At 36.7% G+C, this 24669-nt stretch overlaps 1 protein-coding gene across 2 annotated transcripts; it reads right to left on the minus strand.

The window, feature by feature from the left end:
* Nucleotides 1–256: 256 nt before the first annotated feature.
* On the minus strand, nucleotides 257–23498 carry LOC117409365 (rab3 GTPase-activating protein catalytic subunit-like). 2 transcript variants are annotated; one of them, XM_034015320.3, is made up of 25 exons: nucleotides 23118–23498; nucleotides 22937–22992; nucleotides 21839–21914; nucleotides 21145–21277; nucleotides 20823–20901; nucleotides 20292–20411; nucleotides 16780–16945; nucleotides 16231–16330; nucleotides 15749–15830; nucleotides 15414–15482; nucleotides 15117–15190; nucleotides 14138–14230; nucleotides 13809–13978; nucleotides 13407–13508; nucleotides 12964–13136; nucleotides 12303–12357; nucleotides 11256–11657; nucleotides 9406–9543; nucleotides 6674–6868; nucleotides 5434–5530; nucleotides 5238–5341; nucleotides 5014–5129; nucleotides 3818–3920; nucleotides 3019–3039; nucleotides 257–1974 (listed from the first exon to the last, which is right to left on the minus strand). In XM_034015320.3, the coding sequence occupies exons 1-25, from the start codon at nucleotides 23160–23162 to the stop codon at nucleotides 1732–1734; spliced, it is 3012 nt and encodes a 1003-aa protein (XP_033871211.3). In that variant the 5' UTR covers nucleotides 23163–23498; the 3' UTR covers nucleotides 257–1731. The 2 variants fall into 2 exon arrangements, with proteins under 2 accessions (XP_033871211.3, XP_033871222.3); XM_034015331.3 differs by lacking the exon at nucleotides 3019–3039 and having other exon boundaries at nucleotides 23118–23496.
* Between the last annotated feature and the right edge of the window lie 1171 nt (nucleotides 23499–24669).

The following is a 24669-nucleotide window of genomic DNA, read 5'->3' on the forward strand; positions in this document are numbered from 1 at the left end:
TCTGTTTACAGTACCACTGCAGTGAACTTAAAATAAGGAGTGATGCTTTTGCAATTGAAACACATTAGACTCCAATGCTAACCTAGATCAAATTACTGTACAATATAAATGTTTATTTAGTGTCCTTCATGTAAGAAATTCTTCACCTTTCAAAATATCTTTTAATTACCTCGGTAACTTTGCGCACAGTGCCACCTGGTGGGAAAATATTACATTTAATGTACTGAGTTGGTTCATTATAAAAAAAGTCATACCATTAAAATATACAATTTATTCAAACATAATATGTAAAGCTCAAACAATTTAAAGACAAAGCCACAGTAACTGGCTGACAATAACAGGAGGAGTCCAGATATGGAGCACAGGAATGCTGGGACAACTTGGTGCAGTAGTCTAGCCAGAGGTGACTTAAAAGTATTGTATTGGGAAGGGAGAACATGGGCATTAGCCTTGCTGAAAGGCAACTCTCCTCGTGGTATATTTGAAGAATTCTAATCAGATTCATGTGGAGACCTAATTTACACTATTGAATTAGATCTGAGAAACATCCTGTTATTGCCAAGATTTAAGATCATTTCTTAGGATTATACTGCATGACCAACACGTATGTCAGTAACAGGCATCCCCTGCCATGGCTGTAAATTCAAATTAGAGAGAGAGATCAGTATGATGAAATGATTGCACCAATAGAATAGCATAGAATAAGACTTAACAATGAAATATTTAATAACAATTTTAGTAATTCTCCATTTATATGCAAAAATGTGAGTGTTACACCTTCATATATCCCCAGGATATGATACTTGAATAACGTATGCTAAATAGCTTAATACCCAGTTTCATAACAAGCAGTTTTCCAGATGTATGCAAAAATATAAGATTTCATTCCCAGCAGGGGATAATTAAGATGTTGCTTAAGGTCCCCTCCCTCTTTTACCAATCTGCCTTATTCAGATATTAGCAGAAACATTAATGAGCATAACAAGTTTCCATCACAATTTCATTACAGAAAAATGGACTTGTACTCAGTAGGAAGAAGGAATGCTTTTATTTTCAGGCTAAAAGTACCTTTAAAATACCCATATATCAATGCTAAACACTTATTTGTCAAACATTTAATTAGCAAAATAGTTTTTTGTTGACAGTTACAAATTTGGCAAAAAAAACAACCTTGATGACATGTCCACATGGTTATTAAATAGAATACTCTGCAATTAATAGCATTTTACATAACAGGTTATATAAACTGTACTGATATCATGCTACTTGCTCTACAGTATATATTAATATGGAGGGATATACATATACAATATATAATCTGTGTAAGTTCACTGCACTTTCACCCATTTGTAGTTATAATGAAAACAACTGCCTTAATTTCAACATGCATGCATTTGTGATAAAAAAATAATAGTACTAAAACTTAAATTGCTGGCCTCCAAACATTATGCATCGGAACAAAACTTTTTTATAAACAAGAGTTAAGTGGCTCACCAAAACTTCAGCTACTGTACATTATGAAATATGCCTTATTAATTTAGTACTCGCGTAACGCATGGGTTCTACGTAAACACAACAGGTTTCAAAGCTGACAGCGAAAGGATTTTGTTAACCCTTAAGCTGAGAGTTGCACCACAAAGAATTGGAAGTGAGGGGTGAGGGGGTGGGGGGATGGTTTGGTAGAATCACCGTCAACACTCAATGCCAAGAGAGAAAAAATATATAAAAAAATCAGAAAAATGAAGTATCGGATGAAAATGCCCCTGCCAATCTGAAATCTTCTTTCATTAGCACACAGAACATGCGCTGAGGGAGTGGTTTAGAGTACGGAGCAGGTCGGGGCACTACGGTCCGCAGAATTATTTCACGGCCAGCTGGAGGAGGAAAATCCGAAACGGCTCCTGAGTTCTGTCTCCGTTCCTCCTGAGAGCCAGACTTCACAGACTCCTCATCCATAAGGGTCATCAAGGCAGCCTTTAAAAACAATTCAATACTAGTGACTAAACAGGAGAGATGCCCCCATGAAAACGCTTACGTAAGAACTCCACACAAGTTATTGTTTGAAATTAGTTTAATTCTCTCAATCAGCAAAAGAACACATTTAGTAAAAGGAGTAATTCCAAAGTATATGATGATGAGAGTTAAGAGCCAGAACATGTAGATGCTTAAAGGTTCAGGTGTGTCAAACAAACACAGGAGATCTATCAATACAGTAATTAAACAATAAATCCAACCAAAAAGAATTGTCAAATTAGAACTTTTAGATATTTTGTGTTACATTTTTGGCAAAATATACCATAAACAAGGTTGCTAGTTTTGCAAGACCAAGTTTCTTATGACTGAATATTTATTTTCTCTATTCACAATTTCACTTTTATCTTTACAAATATATTTGCATACTTTATATGTGCTTTTACAGGTTTTAATGTCCTTTAATGCGTCTATTATTAATATTATTATTATTATTTTTTTTTTACTGTGGACCAAAATGTCAGCTAAATTTGCATCCCTTCTAAGAGCCACTACCAGCGCAGTATTTAAAAAAAAAGTATACATCTTTACAATTACAGGTGAATAAAAACAGGTGAAAGAAAAACCTAGCTCATGATTCAAATTCAAAATTCTTCAAATCCTTTTTAAAAAGGTCCTAATAAAATTTTTTTTAAAAAGTAATTAAACAAATCTTTAAAAAAAATAAATAAAAAGGTGTATACATTATTAAGAACAAAAAGCCAATTTTAACACTGTGAACCTTTGGACACCAGTGGTCGATCAACCGAAGCTGAAGTCAAATAATAAGCTTAGAGAATTGAATACCCTTAACACCCAAATGCCAACTAGACCCTAGTGTGCCCTACATTGCAATTCACCTTCACTCACAAGTTTCTAATTGCCCTTGTCCTACATGGCATTTGTTTCCGTTTCAAACTCCCTGCCATACACTGTACCCAGAAGCATCAGCATGCGACACACTAGAATGTGAAGATGAGGAGTGAGGAGGTAAAGGCTGGTTGTTACCTCATCAGTAGATTCAGCCAGCTTGAAAAGGGTGAGAGATAAGCAGCGTTAGGAAAGAAAGAAGACGATGAAAAAGAACCAAAAAATAAAAATAAAAAAAGGTCGGAGATGATTATAAAAGGTAGGACAGAGGTTTTAAAAAAATATATAACATGTATTTCCTGTTTTTCAAACAGGGAAAAATGTCAATGAAATACCACCTTAAAATGTATATATATATTTAACTGTATATACTTTATTATTGTATCATTACACAGCTCCTGACGTTTTGGCCAGTTAGATGTTGTCTGTAAATCTTGCAGTCCATGCAGAATACATTTGAGGTGGTTTTTTCTTCATTATAAAAACATAAATTATCAAGTTCGGTAGAGAACTCCCACAACTGAGGCAAATATTGTTAAAACCCCTTTCTTAATCTACCCCTTTCTTAATCTAATAATGTTCATATGGCAATTAAATGAATTAGGAGATTACCCTAACAGAGTGAAACAGCAAAAATGGGGCAAAGCAATCCAACTGCATGTTTCTTATGTACTTTTCCAAAATATCCTTAGTTGATTTAAAAGAATTATATTTTCAAACTTAAAGAACAAAGGTACTGTTTTTAGATCACATCATACTGATGAGCCATTCTTTATTACTGGACAGGTTGTTTCACTGTGGGAGCAGGAGAAAGGAAAGGTTTAAAGGCACGCTGCAGAGAGAACACGTAGCAAGGAGATAGTTTTGCAGCCAGTAGGGAAAAGCATATCTAATGAGCGCGCACACACACAAAAGGTTAAGTTAAATATGTTTTTACCCTCTGAGCACTGACAAATAAATTGTGAATAATGCTTCCGGCTGGCCCTCTTCCTGCTCCAACCACTGATACCTCTGGTTCCTCCAGCAAAGAATTCACAAACCTTGTAATAAAGAGATAAAGAGTCAGATCTCTATGGCATCTGACAGGAATTTCAGCACCAGGTCCTCTTATTGCAATCCACCCAGACTGACTGCTTGGCCCTTGGTGTCTCAGTAAAACAAGAACATGATGGAGTAGGACTGACAGCATTATTAATTGAAGTGACATTGAGAATGAATTTGGATTCCCAGCTCTATCACCTTTAAAGCAATATCTGATCTTGATCTATGATGGGAACACTTGCGATTATTATTATTATTATTATTATTATTATTATTATTACTAATATGTTGTTACAGATTTGCCACACTATCACATAAAGAGTATTTCTGTATTGCTGTTATAGCCATGTGGTTTTTAAACAAGATTCATTTACTTTTTTCTGCATCGGTTTCATCTGAAAAAAAAGGAAGTCCTGTCAAATTATCAGTCTTTTTTTATCTTTTGTATGAATATGTTATTCATACTGAATTATCTTTTAATATATTCAGTCAGCTACAAACAAACCATGTATTATCTATTAAATTATACATTAGTAGGACAGTTTTGAATTGTGAATTTAATCAACATGCATTAACAGAAATGACAAATGGGATCTGAACCACTTTGGATTAACAATTTAACAACAAATGGAAAAAAATGTCTTTGTAATGGATTATTAATAAGTGATTATTCTTGTGTACACTGAATAATGAACATATTAAATACAGCTTCTTATATTCCTTGTTTGTCCCTGTCTGGATTCTACCAGTTCACAGTCTGCAGTCACTGGTTGATTCCGAGCTCTTGTAAACTCATGTCTGAATCTACTTACATTTAGTTAAAACAAAAAACAAAAACAAAAAACACTTTTTAAAAATGCTGGCAAGCCAGTGAGATTGAGGGAACGGTTGCAGAAGAGCAGTACATAAGAGTCCCTGCTGAGAACAAGAAAGGACCATAAATAATACATTAATCTGCATACTTTATCTTTTCTTTAAAGTATTCATATAAAATTACAGATTTCAAAACAGTTTTTGCTTTTCCAGATTCATCATTTTGACCCCAGAAAAGTATCTTGAAGGAATAGGTATCACTCAATCAAGTATCCTTACCTTTCCAGATCCTCCCTTTCCTCAATGTTTTCGCATTTACTGATCCCAAACTTTGCTTTTAGAGACCGAGCCCTGGCAATAATGGTTTCCACAGCCATTATCTGGTTAATAATTTCCTATATGACAAATAAATACAAAAAAAGTTAAAAGTACTATTAACTTTTTAGTAAGGTTCTGACAAAAGTATTTCTTGTGTGTGTGTATGTATTTTCATAAACTCTCACCTCCAGTTTCTTATAATCCGGGTTGGGATGACGTAAAAGCTTGCTGGCATTAGAGATTATCTGCAGAATTCCTTTTTTTACAGAAGCAATATCTTCTGTCGATTCTGTCGAAATAATTATAGTATATAGTTTTGTAAAAAATGACGAAATAAAAATGCAGTTTTACACCAATGTTTATATTCAGTGCAGTACTTGCCTTCCTCTTTCTCTTTGAGAATGGCAGCATGGATAATGCAGGGCAATAAATGTCTTGTAAGGTCAGCAGGCTTCTGAACAGCTAAATAATGCAGAACCTTGATGAAAAAGTATGGGAGATTAACATTAATGTTAACAGATTGTTTGCAGACTGTAAATCCCTTATGCTATCATCTGCCAGAAAAAAAAATAAGAAAACAATGAAATCAAGAAGTGTTAGAAAAAAAGAAAAAAAAGATACCAAACATCAAGCTGTATCCCTCCATTTTAATTCCCAAAACAAATTATATCTTTCAGCTACCTTTAAAATGCATCAAATTCATTTGCTGCCTTCCCATGTTATTTTACAGGTTATATGATACAGTACTGTCACTCACTGCTAAACATATCGAAAAACAATACATTTAAAAGCAATTCACATTATACATCACCCCATTGATGAACTCAAAATAACAATACAAAAATAATATTTGAGTGCAATTCTGACAGTGAAAGTGTAATAATTCACTTAAAGGAACATTGGTATCTCAAAGATTAAAATACATTATTAGGACCTATTAACTGATTTTCAGATACAAATCAGTTGTCATGATCCTAAAACAAAACATATAAAAGGAAGACTCAAGGCTTTTGCTAAACATTGTAAGACAGCTATCCAGCACTGTGTTAACATTTATTTCTCAAGGAAGCCTGTGTGCAACAAACAGTGGATCTATTTATAGGTTGTTGATGCCATGGCAACTATTTTAATATTCTCAAATGATCTACAGTGTGCAGTGTATAGATGTATTTTTTAATACATTTACATGAAACACATTTCTTCTTTGAGGCATATTGTACTTTGTTTAATTCTTCTTAATTGTTCCTTTTTTTTAGCGCAACATATTTTGTAAAATGATACAGGTCAAATAATTAGTCACCATATCATTGCCTTAAGCTGCATGAGCTAAAATTACTTGTCAATTATGTAAAGGATCGCTCAGGGTGTGTTGGTATAACTAAATAGAAAAGAAAGACCATAACTGGCTCAATCCAGCAAGGGAGACATCCTGCTGAACATGGGAAAATGTCTTAAATACCACAGTTGTAACAGTCCTACCTCTCTAAGCAAGGGTCACTACTTGGAAATGGCATCAGAGGACTCCTATGGTGTGGAATAGAAGGGAGTCTATTGGGAAATATAGTGGCCTTTTACAGTTTCCTTTATCCAACATTATTATTAGTGCAGTGCAGCGGTCTACCTTTTCCGCCTCCCTGGTGTCATCGAAAAGCCTCCTTTGCCTGCGTGCTGGGGCTGGCTTGGCCGTCTCCCAGGCCTCCGCCCACATGTTCCCAGGTATCTTCATCCTGGCGCTCAGCTCCCCCTCCTCCTCAACATAATCCCGGGGAGAGTACCACCTCACAAAGTCTTCCAAACAGCAACCGGGGTTAGCTGCCTAATGTGACAAAAACATAGGAGAATTAAACATTGAGCTCATATATATATATATATATATATATATATATATATATATATATATATATATATATAATTTCTACCATGCTATCTGAAGGTGGCAGATGCAAATAATTGTAGAAATAGTGACTTTCAATTTATCAATTACTTCATTTTATATATATATATATATATATATATATATATGGCTGTCAATTAATCACAGGTAACTTCTGCAATTAATGCATTCATTTATTTTTTACGCGTGTTAAGTGCAGTCGTCGTTTGAACAGAAAGTTAGTCACGGAACTGCATTATGGAACAAAACACTAAACAAGTGAAGGACTTATAAAATCAAAGTTTATTTTTAAAAAAGACTTTGACAGTTCATTGGATAGAAAGACAGTTACTTGTATCTGTTAGTTCCAGTAAGTATCACAGAATGCATCTAATCTGCTGCACCACCACCATGCTGTGTGGTCCAGTGGTTAAAGAAAAGGGCTTGTAACCAGGAGATCTCCGGTTCAAATCCCACCTCAACCACTGACTCATTGTGTGACCCTGAGCAAGTCACTTAACCTCCTTGTGCTTCGTCTTTCGGGTGAGACGTAACTGTAAGTGACTCTGCAGCTGATGCATAGTTCACACACCCTAGTCTCTGTAAGTCGCCTTGGATAAAGGCGTCTGCTAAATAAACAAATAATAATAATAATAATAATAATAATAAACACGCCTTCACTTCTCAAAATGTACTTTCTAACAGTTCTTCTGCTACAGGCAGCAACAACAGAACAACACAACACATGAAACCCGTCAGTTTCGACATAGTTCTTTTTTTTCGGGATCCTGCAAGTCTGTGCCTCAAGCTACATCATGTCAGTATGATACAGGGTGTCCCACTTGAAAATAGACCCGTATTTTAGTTAGACGTTGGCATTCAGTCCATGTACACGTTGGAGAAACATTTATAAACTGAGTTTTCCTGTACATGTCTGTGCTGCTCCATCATGTCATTATGTATTTATTATTTATTTCTAAATTGTAATACTTGTACTACTTACAGGGGGCTACTTTCAGTGGGACACCCTGTATAAACAATGCTACTGACTTTATTTCAATTACCACATTTATTTTAAAAGATATTGTTTACAATTAAAGCACATATAACAGTTACTCAGTGTTTTATTTAAATATTTTCAAGTTATAAAAAACAATGTAATAACCTTTTAAAAACATAATTGCTAGCTTTTAATGATTTATTATTATTATTATTATTATTATTATTATTATTATTATTATTATTATTATTATTAGTATATTTTATTGTATTTTTATGCATTTATGTACAGTGCCTTGTGATACTTTGGTATGAAAGGCGCTATATAAATTAAATAAATAAAGGAAACTGATAAGAAAATATAGTTTAATTTGAAATGCAGTGAAGCAAGTAATAAACTTACTCCAATTTAACATTATTTAAAACAATAAAGAGGGGCCACCTAAATGAATCCAGAAATAAGAAAACAGGGTTTTTATGATGCGCTGTTTTTTGGATGATGTTAATAATATTATTAATAATAATAATATCAGTAATAAAACAAATTTTAATGAGATGGATGCAGTAATTGTATCAATTAAATATGCGATTAAAACCATGATTAACAGATTAAAATTTGTAAATCAGGGGTGTCAAGCGATTACTCTCCCAATATATTACATTATGCACTCAATATGTATTTTATATTTTGGAGAGAAAAATTTAAATCCTGGCTAAGGAAAAAGTGATGCAAAATGTATTCAACGTTCATTTAGTTGGTTCAGGGTGATTCTCTACCTGCTTTGTTAAATATAACAATACTTTACAGTGCTGTGTAGCTGCTGTTTGCACAAGTATTTAGAGACACTGCTGCGAGAAAGTAGATCTGTCATGTTTTTAAGTCACACAATTTATCACACTAAAGGCTCTGCAAGCATCCCCAAGGAAGCTGATAATTAAAAACCAAATGCCAGATTATGCTTCGGTAAGCACAATTATGTGGGGCTGGCTAAATTTAGTAATTATATTAGGCTAGGGGGGTTATTAATACCTGACTACATCATTTTCACTTCTAGACTGGCACATACTGAACATGTCACCAAAAATGTGCTTCCATATTTCAGTACCTAGTGCAGACAGAACCAATATATTCTTACATATTAATTATATGGTTGAACAAATGATTTAGATAATAAAAGACTATCATCTTTCATTGCAGAGAAGTAAACGGTATCAAGGGGTCATAAAAGGTCAGGAAAGAGTAGGATACAAATGAGAAAACATGTTTTCACACATTAAACTCAATTCATTTTGACCCAGAAGATCTATATTTAAATCTGAGGCACTGCTACTCAGTACCTGCAAAATACCTTTAAGTATACAGGACTATTAAAAGTAGATGGATGGCTTTGGGGATATCAGGATACAAAAGGAGCAAGGTGGTGCCCTGGTGTTATAGAATTTTCCACATCATGGTTAGTGATCTACACGTAGTGTCATACCTTGAAGGATTCCATGTCTGAAAGTAGACAGGCGCTCTGCATTCGAGCTCGCAGATGTGCTCCTTCAGCCGATGTCCCTAATTTGGCCAACACCTCCGACTGTTCTTCTAGCAAATCCTCTGTCATTGGAGCCGGCTCCTGCAGAGACAAAAAGGTCACTCCCTGTAATTAAGCTGCCTGCACCAGACTGGATGGGTTCTCTCTTTCAGGGACATGTCAAAACAGAATGAAAGGGGATGACACCTTAGCTGGCCTCTTCGATCTCCCAACTTCCTAATTTTTAATGAAATCCAAAGGAAACATCACCTGCCCAGCATCCCTTTATTAGCTTCAATACCTGCGCTGACAGCTCCTGCACTTTATTACACTGCTCAAGAGCCAACACAAAATCTCAATAACCTTCAATCCCTTACTGACCCAAGAACACTCCCCTTGGCAGTGAGGAAAAGACTCCAAGTGTATAAACCATTACTTTATACAGGTTATAGGAACAACGACTAACAATAATTAATAAAAAAACATAGCTTCGAAAGATTTAAAAAAAAAAAAAAAAAATGTGTTTTTCTAAAATGAACAATTTAAAATGCAGAAGTTATAAAAATAATAATTTAGGGCTTGAACGTTGTTTTATATAACAGTAAATTAAGTACATTGTATAAACTCTTCCAATCAATTATTCACAAAATGTTACTTTACACAGCAAAAAAAAAAAAATCTTATTTTGAATGGTCCATGTTTATTTGCTATCTCTGTCACTACCTCAATTGGTCAGCTTATTTATTTAGTGGAACAGTATTTTTAAAAAATGTCTGTTAAATCAATCTCACACTGATGTGTTTGTGTAATGCTGTCAATCTAACAGCAGACTATGGCATTGAATTTTGATTTTTGTCAGACAGGATTCCAGTACTGGATTACAGGTGATATCAGTAAAACTGGCATTGATCGGATCAACAATGTGTTTAAATGTATTGTATTTAAAAGTGAAAAAAAGAACAGTTTTAAAATAATATCCTGAACACTAAGCTTCATCATCATCACCATCTGAGCTCTTGAAAGATTAAAAATAGTCCTGCGAGGTACTCAGTGTAGCATATTAGCAATATACTAATTAATGTTGTTGGAGGTGAGAATCTGAGAGTGACACATTATTATTATTATTATTATTACCTGGTGTCAGAGATACCATATATATATATATATATATATTTTTTTTTTTTTTCAATGCAGATTAGCCCTATTAGAATGGTCACGTACAGGATCGACCCGGATACAATGATCTCAGTACTGACTGACACTGAACTTTCTCCAGTGTCAAGTGTGTTATTCTCTCAGTGAAAACAAAAACCATGGCTGACTAATTCAAAGATAACGCTAATTCAAAGAAGACCTATTGAAGTACGAATCATGCATGATGAATGCAATTGTTGCCTGTCCAGTCATCTTCACGCAAACTGCAAGCAGGCAATAGGTGTGAGGAGCAGTCTACCCTTTTGTATTTTCAAGAGAAAGGACATGTAATTACTGTATTCAGCATGTAAGTGTACATTTACTCTTTACTGTTTTCTTTTAAACATACCTGTGTTGGTGTAATTTATATGTGGAAATTGGTTTGTTTTGTGTGCTTTTTGGAGTTGTTATATTTGATCAAATGATTGTTTACAGAGGGGCACTCAATTGAGACTTACTGCCTGCTAGTTTTGATTGAGAGGAAGGGCAACGAGTGACTGGCTGTGCCTGTCCTCAATCAGAGAGAGAGATTTACCTTAAACAGCATTCATACACAAATATCCTAGTTTTAAAGTGTTAATGTTTTTCCTGGTGAATTGTAAATTTGACACCAAACCTACTTGTGTTACTGGGATATACAAGGGCTCTTGAATGTAATGCAGCAGGGTCAGTTTCCCATGCGGACGCAGACGGCCTTCAGCTTTCAGCCTTGGTGACCCTTTATTTTCTTTTGGAGGTCCCTCCTTCTTTTCATTGTCCTGTGTGTTTTCTTTCATCTCCTCTGTGTCACTGAGGCACTCGAAGAACTCTTCCTCACTGTCACTCCAGGATTCCCAGGACTTCCCCTGGTTGGCCTCTCCTCTCTCTCTCCGGTCCTCAGTCCCCGAGGAATTCTGTGCGGCCTTCCCATTGTCACTGCCGGACGCCTTCCTCTCTCCCGCACTGCCAGCAGAACTGTCCAAGGGGCTTGGTCTCTTCCCATTGTCTCTGGCTTTCTTCCTCTCAATGCAACAGTTTAACATCTGGAAACAAAGAGATTGGAGATATTTTGCATGTGTAAACTGGAATATGGTCTCGAGATGGAATCCCAACTGCTTGAGAAGCCACTGGTGTCTATGCATTACCAGTGTTTCTGCCCAGCATTAAATAAAAGCACATTTTAAGCAAGATTATACATTGTGATGAGCTACAGTGGCCTCGAGATATACATTTTGTCACTTGCCTAATCAGAGCTGTCTGCTAGAACTGAGATTGATCTTAATGTAACATTCCCTAATGATATTTAGTATCTTTGGTGTTAAAGGAAACGGAAACACTTTTTTTTCTCTCTCAAATTTACCTTATGGACTACAGAAAATAAGTACTCATCTGTCAGCCACAATTAAACTACACAACTTGCTACTGGCAAACAATACTTCAGCAAATACATAAAGTTATTATTTGTTTAATAGTATATCTTCGATATCTTAGGATTTCTGTCTCATCTATTACAGCAAACACAGAATCTGATTATTGATTAATCTTGTTTTTCTTTTTACTGAATAGATTTACATTGTATTCAGTAAATCACAAGAGAAACATATTGGCCACAATCTAATTTAACAAGTCATATCATAGTTCAATACTTTCACAGACCACAAATACATGTTTTATATAGATAAAATCACCTGCAGCTTCTGGTGCAATAAGCAGCATCTTAGATCAGGAGGTCCACTGGCTAACCTGCAAAGGGAGAAATTAGTTTACAACTGTTATCAATTAAGGCGAGTGAGACTCAAAACTAAAATAAAAGATGTAGTAGAGATTGTGTAATTTAGTTTGTTCATATAGGCTAGTCCCTGTGTCCTGTTTAAAGCAACTGGGTTGCAGGAACACAAGAAAATAACTGCACAATAAATCAGAAGCTGTGAAACAGGTGCACGAATTTCAGAAAGGTAATTTGTCACTCCTTTAAAGGTAATAATACATCTTACTTTCATGTGAAAGGGGATTCCAGCAATGTGATGCTGAGAAGGCTAAGGACATTCTTTAGTAATAAGATCTACATTTTGTTATGTCTAGGGACCACTGACATGCATCCTGTAGCGTGTATGAACAGCTGCTTAACCATCCATCAGTCGATTCCTATTGGCTGATATCCAACAATCACGATATATGTAATATATCCAACTATTATTTTTTATGAAGGGATTATCTAAATACTTGCGGGTTACACTTAAAGGCCAAATTTGAATTGCCTATGGATAACAATGCCCAATCACCCTGACCCAGGCCTTACAAAAGATAAACTGTAAACTACCACCTTTCAAAAGCACTGTGAATCCTTACCCTGGCACGAGATAATTGTTTTCCCATCTGTAACGCATTTCCAACACAAACTCCTGCCAGAGCTGTACCACCCCCTTAACTCCTCCGTGATAGAAGTTGACCATGCAGAGACAGAGGGACAGTTTGTAGGTAAGACTGTCAGCAGGAGAGGACTTGAACTGGTTGTACAGGTTCTAAAGGAAAACAAAATAAAAATGAATATACAAGTCAGGACTGGTTCAAGTGGACTGCAGTTACCCTTTACCATAGCAAGCATTGGCTAAGCCCACTGAATAACAATAATTATATTGTAACTTTATTAAAAAAAGAAGAAAAAAAAGTGTTTCCAGGGGAAAAACATTTTTCAGTAAATCAGAATTTGATGATCAAATGCAAGACAATTTAATTTAGCTATTCTGGTCATTCTTTTCAAGACATTATTAATTCTGCCATACTCAACATACATAGTTCTCAGGTTCTTTTTCAGGTGGGCTGTTTGCATTAGATGCACCAGGTTTTGCTTCAGATCCATTGGATGGTTTTTCAGCTGCATCTGGGAAAAGGTACTAAATAAAAGACAAATGTAAATCCATTAAAATCAACAATATCCTTTTTGTCTTTAATATTATATTAAATCGGAAATCCTTTTCTAGTCTACCTCAGAAAGGGTTTGAAAAAACAATATGTGAAAAGGAAATATTACTTATTTAAAAGGGCAGCACTGGAACCAGTAATCAATTCTTAAAACACTTAAAAGTGTTTACTACCAATAACACAAAAGTTTGTTTATTTAAAAAAAAAAAATGCAATCAAATAAATATTTCTAAAATCGAGCTTTTGGGTACTAAGATGAAGAATATACATACCAATAAAATTGAATTAAGGACCTCGTTACTGAGTGGTGACTCCTCCACACGCCGATGTCTGCGCATCCTTTTCCGTGCACTGTGAACCATGCTGGACACGGACAGTTTATGAATGGGAACAGTGGTTGGCTCAGTCAGTTTGGACAAGGCTTGACTAATATCCGCATTCTCTGTAAAATAAATAAATAAATTAATAAATAAATAAAAATAATCTTTTATTCACACAACAAAAAAAAAAATCAATTGTTTCATGTTTCGTTTTAATAAATGACTGTATAATGTCTTTCCACTTTCAAAATGCACTATGTTAAACAGTAATTTTAGTTTACCTTTTCCCTCTTCCTCCAAAGGTGACCTTCCTAGAATTTCCTCAGTAGACTCCTTCCGACAACAGAGTTTAAAGAATTCACTAAGGAAATCACCTAAAACACAAAAATACACAGAAATATAAAAAAGACTCCCTATTAATCATTATTTTATGACACTGAAAATGAATTACAGATTTTTTAAATTATTATTATTATGCATCCACAGCAGGGGATAATCAGTTGGAGAAAGTGGCATTTTAAATGAATGAGGGCGAGGATGAACACATTTCTTTTTATACCATCAACTTTAAATGTAGTATCTTTGTGGCAGGGCACGAACCCTGCACATGAAGAGGGTTTTTTGTGTAAAATGTAAAAGGTCCCATTTATTCACCTCAGGGCTGCTGCAAAGCCAAGGCCAACGGGCTGAACATCGTCCACACTACCCAGACAAAGAGACCTAAAGACCTTACTGTAATCCTCTGATCACCGCAAGAGTGACCCGGGATCAGAGCGTAAAGAAGCTGAAATTCGCCAACAGCTGTGTGTGTGAACCAGGGCTGGATACCGAAGAGTAAGCAAGTCAAAACCGCCGATCACTGTGTGTTTAACCAGGGTCGGAGTTTGTTTACTAATCAGGGATTTGTTCAGGGATTGTAGATCCCACCACAGTATAGAGAGCAAGGTGAATAAGCGGGGCCTCCATTTATTTGGAGTAGTGCACGCCTTTTTCACAGCACCTTTCAGTTTACAGTTTTTTGTACAGTGTTTTATTTTTGTTTTCGTGCACTCTGTTGTATGTACTCTGTGCATCACCATTGCTGGTAGTGTCACGTGAGCAGTGTGCTGTTTATATGTACATAAAACCTGTTCGCCTGCGGGGCGTATCAAACTCCAACCTCCGTCTCGATCTCCTGCCTGTCAGCAAGCAGCGAGTACGCACCCACAAGGCTACCCTGTCAATCTTACAAACAAAAAACAAAACAAACACATTTCTTACCCAACAGGCACTGAGGGTTATCTGCTTTTCTCACTCTCACCGACCAATGAGGAGCCTGAACAGGATCTAAATCGCTAAAGAAAAACACAAAATTCAAGGCTGTTTATACACCAGTTGAGTTTAAAGATTTGAAAAACTAAAGAATATTCATACCACACATGTACAGATACAGTATTGAATATACTTAAACAATACAACACCAAATTGAAATGTTGTTTTAGTAAGATAAGACAGACATACTGCATACAACACAGAACAATGTTCTGTGTACATTGGGACATTTGCATTGTTACTTACGAATAAACGTCATTATCAACAATAATGCCTTCAGTCAGGTGAGGCCAAGTTGTGGCTAAGTGAAGTTCACTAAAAGAAAAAAGGAGCAAAAATAATGCACAGTACTTTACACCGTATGATCCAATTGCTAGATAAACATATTAACACAGTTCAAATTGCTACTACAGAAGTTAGTGGATAAGTTAAATCATGTTTATTTTTCCAGGTATTTATTTTACACCACTGCTGTAAAAGTACTCTGGGGTACATGCACCAATAACAGTTTGCTGCACTGAATTGGTTGGTAGGATTAAAAAAATGTTTAACAACTTCCTCCCACAACCACTATGTCCTACCTAATAGGATCCTCACAGGCTCCAAATGGCAGCTTCCCAAATTCCACTCCTCCAACTTCCCCTCCCAGAAGTGCATCAAAGTCTACAAAATAATCATAATTGATATTTATTCACTTATCCGTATATATAATGGACATATATAAGGAGGCTGTGTGGTCCAGTGGTTAAAGAAAAGGGCTTGTAACCAGGAGGTCCCCGGTTCAAATCCCACCTCAGCCACTGACTCATTGTGTGATCTTGAGCAAGTCACTTAACCTCCTTGTGCTCCGTCTTTCGGGTGAGGCGTAATTGTAAGTGACTTTGCAACTGATGCAAGCATGTAAGCATAGTACAGTTAGTTTTATAGTGTTCAGTGAGCCTTTATATATATATATATATATATATATATATGTATACACACACACACACACACACCTAACTAACTTACTAATCAATTAAATAGAAAGCAGGGAACAATACAGTTCCTTGATAGAAAACCATACCTGGAGGTTGCTGGGGCCAGGAATATTGCTGCCAGTCCTGAAGGATGTATGTGAACCGGATTGCTATATTGATGGGGGGTATGGGAGTCAACGGGCAACCCTGAAAAAACAATTTGAACTCAAACTAGCATCAGAGCACAAGAGTCCCGCTAGCATAATATGGGGGAGGTCACTTTTAGGTCCAATGTAAAAAAGAGTACAGTATGTTCCCATTTTTAAAACCATAAAGTTTAGCGGCACTATATATTATTACAGGTTCAGTAAATTGATGCTCAAATCCTCTTTCACCGGTATAGAAATCCTGGTTTCACTAAAGTAATAAACCTGTGCTTTCTTTACTAAATTATTGCTTTATTCTGTAGTTTAATCAAAATGGGGACAACTTTTCTCCCCAAACTGTATCTGTAATATAATGGGAACATCTAAAGGTAACATGCGTCTTAAATATATAAAACAATCAAAAAACCCTAAAAGACACTTGACCCTGCCCCCCTGAATTACATATCATTAGAGCAGGTATTTAGACGTGCTTGCCGAGTGAATACTTACGATCTTTGACTTGAAGATATCCAGCAGTCCCGACAGGTGATTGTACTGGTTTGGCACTTTGCGAAGGTGGACCATTTCAAAGTCAGTGCGGACCCCAGGACCCTGACATTCACCAGCATACATCCGTCGCCACTTCTGCTGGATTTGTACAAACAGTGGTACCTGGCTGATGAAGATATTTATCAATTTTATTGTACCTATAAATGTAAATCATGCTTTTTAAACACAGTTTACACTAAAACTGCTTCTCCTAAAATAAATTTAGATTATAATTATTATGTTTTGTGAGTCTGAAAAACAACTGAACATCTCCATCTAGTGGGCACAATGTTGCAAGACTCATCAATACTTTCACTGTTTGAATTATTTGTCTGGTACTAAACAACTAGACCCTTACTGCATACCGAGCTGGTTAAAAATGTATGTAGAGATTATTATTAATGCATTATCCAAATTAATTTTAAAATATTGCTAAGTTGCTCAAAAGTTTTTAAAGCAAAGAATAAAAAGCGTTTTTAAAAAAAGTTCTTCTTTAACTGTTAGTGCTACATTACAACTAATATTATCAACAGAAGTGGAACAGTAATTAACAAGCTATTTGGTACTGTGTACTCTTTACTCTTTATGTATTATATTGAGAGGAAGAAACTTTGGTATGCTCAACTAGCTGCTGAAGCGGTTGAGCTGGAGAGATAATTTGAGGAAACACACGCAGATTCAAAAAAGAAGGAGCTTATGTCGATTCCTTCAGACATCCCACCTATCAATCCATCAGAATACCAAATGGAGGACTGTGCACCTAAGTGGGAAGAAGCAGGGCAAGCTGTGAAAAAAGCAAGGGCTTCATCATCTTCAGGGCCTAATGGAGTTCCGTACAGACTGTACAAGAGTGCTTCTGGAGTTCTACAAATCCGGTGGAAATTGATGAAAGTGGCTTGGAAAAAAGAGGTTGTACCAAGATCATGGAGCCAAGCAGGTGGAGTCTTTATACCAAAAGAATAAGATTCTACAAGCATCAGTCAGTTTCGCCCTATTTCCCTGTTAAATGTGGAAGACAAGATTTTCTTCAGCATTACTGATCAGAGATTGTCAACTTACCTATTAAAGAACAGCTTCATTGACACTTCAGTACAAAAGACCGGCATTCCAGGTTTCCCGGGATGCTTAGAACACATCAGTGTGATCTGGCAACAAATTCAACCAGCTAAAAAGGAGAGGAAGGAGCTCCATGTTACATTCCTGGATTTGCCTAATGCATACGGTTCAGTGCCACGTGAACTTCTTTGGGCAGCATTTGATTTTTTCAGTGTACCGATGACAATAACAAATTTAGTGAAAGCCTACTTTGGAGATTTGTAATTTTGTTTTTCAACTTCAGAATTCAGCACTACATGGCAATGCCTAGAAGTTGGAATAATGGCAGTATGCACCATTTCTCCACTGGCTTTTACCATGGCAATGGAAGTAATCATTAGTGCATCAAAATGGGTAGTGGGAGGAGAGCGCTTGGCTTCTGGAATGCGACTACCACCAATTCGAGCATATACGGATGACATGACAACCATGACTACAACAGTAGCCTGCACTAATTGGTTATTGGGCAAATTAACCAATAACATTGAATGGGCACGAATGAAATTCAAGCCCGCTAAATCAAGGAGCGTCTCTATAGTTAAAGGTAAAGTAGTGGATAAAAGGTTCTACATTAATGGTGAGGCAATACCAACAGTGTCTGAGAAGCCAGTGAAAAGTCTTGGGAGATGGTATGTTGGGGACCTAAAGGACACAGCTCGTGAGGGAGAATTGAGACAACAAGCAGTGCAAGGGTTGAAGAGCATAGACAGCAGTGCTTTACCGGGCAAACTGAAACTCTGGTGCTTTCAATTTGGTCTACTGCCAAGGTTGCTGTGGCCACTGACTGTGTACGAGGTTTCCTTGACAACAGTAGAGAAGCTGGAAGCTTTAATCAGTTCATACATCAGGAAATGGTTGGGAGTTCCACGTTGCCTCAGCAGAGTGGGACTTTATGGTAAACGAATACTGCAGCTACCAGTCTCTGCTCTAACAGAGGAATTTAAGAGTGCCAAGGTTTGACTGGAAATCACATTAGTAGAGTCATGCGATAAATGCGTAAGGGAGGCAGCAAAGGAAGCCGTGGAAGGCTGCCCTTCGAATCGGTGATATCATGGGGCAAGTTCAGCATGGAAGAGGAGGTCTTGGTCTCAGTTCAGCTCCTCCTACATGGCACAAGGCAGCCCCAGCTCAACGGAGGAAGCTGGTAGTCAACGAGGTGCAAAAGCAGGAGAGGACGAGGTGCGTAAAGGCAGTTTCCCAGGCCAAGCAGGGAGAATGGATGAAATGGGAGAGTGTGGAACAACGAAAGGTCGCCTGGCGAGACCTATGGATAATGGAACAGAGCAGGATCAGTTTTCTCATCAGTTCAACATATGATGTTCTCCCATCACCACAGAACCTAAATCTCTGGGTAGGAGAGCAAAGAAAACCAAGCCTTGTTTAGGACAACTGGAAGCTGCTAGAGACTGCAAAATGCTGGCAGATGTTGATCAACAGCTTATTTTTCCACCTGAGATTGCCACCACTAACCTTCGACCAGATTTTGTCTTGTGGTCTGGATCAGCACGCCTCGTTCACCTGGTAGAGTTAGCAGTGCCATGGGAGGATGCAGTGGATGAGGCGTATGAAAGGAAGAAACTTTGGTTTCTTCAGCTCAACTAGCTGCTGAAGCGGAACAGCGAGGATGGAGAGTCTGGGTTTACCCAGTGGAGGTGGGTTGACAAGGATTTGTGGCACACTCTACAACCCGGTTTCTCAGAGACGTCAGATTCAGTGGCTAAGAGTTGCGCTGCACAGTGAAGAACTTATCTGAAGCAGCAGAGAGGAGCAGCAACTGGCTCTGGTTGAGACGGAAAGATTCTGGTTGGGGATTTCAAGCACAATAGAAAGAAAGCAACATTGATGCATAGGTAAGTCAGCTGGGCTGAGCTGAGTGGGGGATGGAGGGGGGTGATTCTGGGACGCCAAAGTCACCGTCGAGGTCTCTTGAGGTGTCATGGGCTAGTCGATGAAACACCAAGGATGGAAGGTGCCCACTTGAAGACCCCAGAGATGTACACTACTCAGCTCAATCCAGACGGTTGTCACGCTGAGGCCCTGGGAGACCGCACAGTGGTTGATCCCTGGAGCCAGCATCGTAGCCGTTGTGTGTTCTGATGTGCCAGGGAGGCAAAATAAGCTGATCCCTGGAGCCAGCATTACACTTTAGCCATCAACACCAGGCAGAAGGATATCTACATCATCAGATGGAAGGAAATGCAAATGGATGGAAACTCAGATGGATCACATTAGTTTACTGTAAAGCTACATCTTAGTTGGTGCTTATCTTGGCGAGAGCTGAGTCTAAAATCAGCATGAAGTTTTAACATCTACTCTCATGTAATGGAAATAATTTTGTTTTTCACAAAGCACATACAGTGATGCATACTGCCACCTACCTGCCTGTGTTCCCCAAGGCAATTGACACAGAACTTAACAGCAGATTACACTTTGATTCACTGATGATTGCATCATTGTTGGCTCCTGGAGAAATTACAACAAACTCACGCACCCCATACCTGTAAAACACACACACAAAAATATTTTCAAGTTGGGGTATTTTTGTTTTGAAGTAGAAATGTTTGAAGCAATGTAACCACAACCTCAAAGGGAACAGAAAAAAATGAACAGTCTATGCTTAGATTTGTGCAAACCACACTCATCAATGGCATTAGGGCACAGTACAGAGTAGTAAACAACATTGTAAAAGCCCAATCTCCAGACCATTTGTAATGCAACAGCAACAATAAACATGTATATAGCTCAAGACAGAGGACTGAAAGCACTATGTTTCCTGAATTACAAAGATGTCATGTAAACACATACAACACCTTAGTAAGGGTCACAGTCCATCTTTCAATCAAATTAAGAAAGCTTTACAGTATGTTATCTCTCCTCAAATGTAACAAAGGTCAATACAAAATACGCACCATCTGACTAAACAGTGAGCTCTGGGTGGAAAATCATTGTTCATGCACAGCAAATCTTGCATAGCTGCAGGGAATGCATCTGTAAGTGAAAAAGGGCACACAATTAAGTTTACAGAATATAAGTAAGGGAACGAATTACCGGTATTCATGTACGTAAAAAACATCTATCCAAAAAAGAATGCAAGAACTCAGTGTTTAAATTAATCATAACATCAAGCAAACCATTTACAGCACATGTGTGTTTGAATTCTGTAGTTCATCTGCATCCTCATCATAATATTTCTACAGCAATATACCGAGCGCTGTTCAAAAGGTTGCATACCTTCCTCTGGTTCCTCTTTTTCTTCCCCGTCGGGTGACTCTTCTTTTAAATAGTGATGCGTTACTGTGAATTTGTAGTCTGCAAAGGAAATTTCTTCTGTCTTTTCTTCCCAGGTGCCACTGTTATATTCGCCCTGAACATAAAATTACACACACACAAAAAAAGAAATACTGTAAATAAAACAAGCTCTAAAAATCTTCCTAAACTGCAACAAAATTAAGATGGTTGTGTGCAGTGTCTTTTGCCCTGTTGTCATGAAAAAAAAAAAAAAACACATGCTAACCAGCTATCTATCTCTGGTATTTACTGTGTTTTACATTATGGGCGGTCCTATGCATTTATTGGAACATTACTGCTTTATGAATACGGCCATACCAATCAAAAGATACTGCATTGCTCTACTGTAAAAAACATTTATTGATTAGGAATGTCATATTAATAATTTTACAAACACCCCCTGGCTCCAAGTTAAGATAAGAGTTTTAACCTGCAAGGCTTTTACTTATTTATTTATTTATTTATTTATTGGAGGGTGGGGGGGGCACAATACATTTCAATCATGCAAAATAATAATAATAATAATAATAATAATAATAATAATAATAATAATAATAATCTATACAATTTTCATAAGACTTCCAAGGCACTGTTCTGTTAAATTGAACAGTACATTTCCCACACTTAATTACCATACCTTCTCCAGAGGTTTGTGCACGCTACTTCCAATCAGTTTCCAATCATTCAGCACTTCCTCTACCTTTGAAACAAACCTAAAACCACAAAGGAATAAATAAAAAGCACCAAGTGCATTGTCAAGTTACATTGCTGTAGACAGATTTAAAAAAAAAAATGCCTAAAGGGAATCGTTCACATGACTAAAGCCATTTTTTTTTAAAGGCTTAAAACATAAGCCAGATCTGCCCCATTCAAGCAGCTATTTTACTTGAATCAAATGGATTGATTTTTGGATTGATAGACGAGTGCATACATTACAATGATAAAAGTGACATTATTTGGTCCAATACAAAAATATATACTGCAGTATGCATGTACTAAATTGAAACAAAAAGCGGTATAAAGGTTTATTTACAGATTTAAAAATGTATAAACATGGGGATTAAACAAAGTGATCACTCCAGATCAGTGGTCTTTCTACGCAGGTTTGACTGTATTTTTGACACAATACAGGTGCATTGAATTGACTGTAGCACGGCATAATTATATTACGGGCAACGCTAATGCATCTAAAATAATCACGTTTTGCAATAAGTTGGTATTTTGTAATGGGTGCAAAGCAAACTGTCACATCAAGGCCACCAAGTATATTATAAAGTTATTAAAGTCCTGAATTTAAAGAAAATACAAGGGGGGGGGGGGGGGGGGGGGGTATAATTATATTCTTTTAATATTTTTTATGCAATATGGGTACAGAAACACAGTACGCACTGCTTTTTGTGACTATTTTGTGTGTCGTTTAAGGTCTAAATAAGATACTAACATTGTGCAGGTGAATTTATTTTTTTCATTTAAGTTGCTGCTTTGAATGGTTTGTGTAATAGAGACTCCATTGCTCGGGTTTCGAGTTTGCTTTTGGATTTTGACTACAACAAAACGAAAGCGAAATGCAAGACAGGCAGGTGTTAAAATGATAATTATTTGTTTTTCAAACGCATAACCATATTTCCATCTAGTTTAGTAAAGTTTAATAACAACAAATGACAGTCGCTGATTTTCTACGAACAACCCCATGGCTGATGTGGAATTGTCAACAGCAGGAAGAACATATCGCTACCTTTCCCATCCCGAGGCGGTGGTGAAGTCCGTGATTTCAAACACGTCCGACTCGGGCTGTAAACAATGCAAAGCGTCATTGTGTTACAGTATGTACATTATATATTGTAAAACAGAATGACAACATAATAATAATAATAATAATGTTGTTATAACTGTAGTTACTGTAAACGAATACTCACGTCACTGTCAGCCGCCATCTTCAATCTATATTTGTTTGCCTGCATTGTATTATGGGAAAAATGTCCTGCTACAAATGGGACATCTCGAAACTATTTGAGTGTTTTATACACAAGTAGCGACCGTACGGAAAGAAAACACTGTTTGTTCAAAGCAGTGGAAATAAAACGCTAAATTTGCTCAGAAAACAGTTATCTTATGAATCTATGTGACACACAAATGCTGTACGTTCCCTTGCTACTTACCTTAAACAGATAAAGTACAGCTTATGTAAAAGGTAAATGTTGATAGTGCCCAACATGCAATTAGAAAAAAATAATTGAAATGAAAATGTGTCAATCCTAATAAAATTAAACATCGGTACTGCTGTACAGAACTGCTCCGTTTATCGTTGTACAAACTCCCAGCGAGTTTCTCAGTTATAATTCTATTTAGACACTGATTCAGCATGCAGGCCCTCCTTTTGATGTTCATTGGTAGCCTGTTGGTGTAAGGGTTACGCATTGAAGGAGTTACACAACTTATCAAACAATTTTATAGCAAATCAGCTTAACATTACACGATATTTGCAGAAACTTGGTAAGTATATTTGTGTATTTTTTAAATGTCTTAGAATTTCAATTTCAAGTACTTTGTATGCCAGTGGTTCTGTAGATCGGAGTTTTTACTTTGAGTGCAGACAAGTTCATTTAACATTTAAACTAAACTGAAATATGCAAATGAAAAAAGTCATTTTCTATTCACTACTGTACAGTAACAGTAACACACTGTCAGTGTAGTAATTATAAGACGCTTCGGGTTACACAAATACCTGCAAGATAAAAGGAGTAACATCACAGTGGAGTGTACAGAATCTGAAGCAGTACAAATGGGGTTTCCCTGCATTCTGTAATGGAATCACTGAAATGTATTCTGTAGTACTCTATATTAAATCCTCAGAACATTTACAGAAAAGGGCCAGCCCCTGAATTATATATGGAATTGAGATAATGTAAGTAAAGTGTCACCATGTATCAGATTTTCTTCTTTTGGCGGAAGAGAAAAACAGTATTTTCTAACCACTTTCCTACTAGTTTAATCCAGTGGCTTCTTGGACTGCAGTGTGTGTTCAGAAAAACCTCACAACTGTAAACATTTTCCACGTATTCCTAAACGAGAAAGAGGTGGGTAGAGGATGTTTCAGATCGAAAGGATGTTTAGGGTATTTTATTTTAAAAACAGCTGTATGTAAAACTATTCTAGGCTGTTGACTTTGTTAACAGTAATACAGAAAATTAAAAATAGTTTCACAAATAACACTCTCTCTATATATATATATATAATATTTTTAAATCAGACCCAGTGTGTGGAATAAATATCTTTTCATTTTAGATAATTTGAAGGGGACACAACACGTCACTAAACACGCCAGCTGTATGTTCCACAGCCTGCTTCATCTGTCCATTAATGACGGCTTGCAACTATATGTCACCAGTGAGTTCTTTGGCACATAAGAAGGACGATTCCCCACAATGACACAATTATTTTGAACAAAAAGGAAACATTCAAACACAA

The sequence above is a fragment of the Acipenser ruthenus genome, chromosome 10, assembly GCF_902713425.1.
Source record: "Acipenser ruthenus chromosome 10, fAciRut3.2 maternal haplotype, whole genome shotgun sequence".
In the NCBI taxonomy this organism is placed as follows: domain Eukaryota; kingdom Metazoa; phylum Chordata; class Actinopteri; order Acipenseriformes; family Acipenseridae; genus Acipenser; species Acipenser ruthenus.

Coding starts and splice junctions, on each gene's coding strand:
- LOC117409365 (XM_034015320.3), bottom strand. CDS start 23,162: ATGCAGGCAAACAAATATAGATTGAAGATGGCGGCTGACAGTGAC. Junction 21,915..22,936: donor ACCGCCTCGGGATGGGAAAG/GTAGCGATATGT, acceptor TTGTGGTTTTAG/GTTTGTTTCAAAGGTAGAGG. Junction 3,921..5,013: donor GAAAGGGAGGATCTGGAAAG/GTAAGGATACTT, acceptor CTTTATTACAAG/GTTTGTGAATTCTTTGCTGG.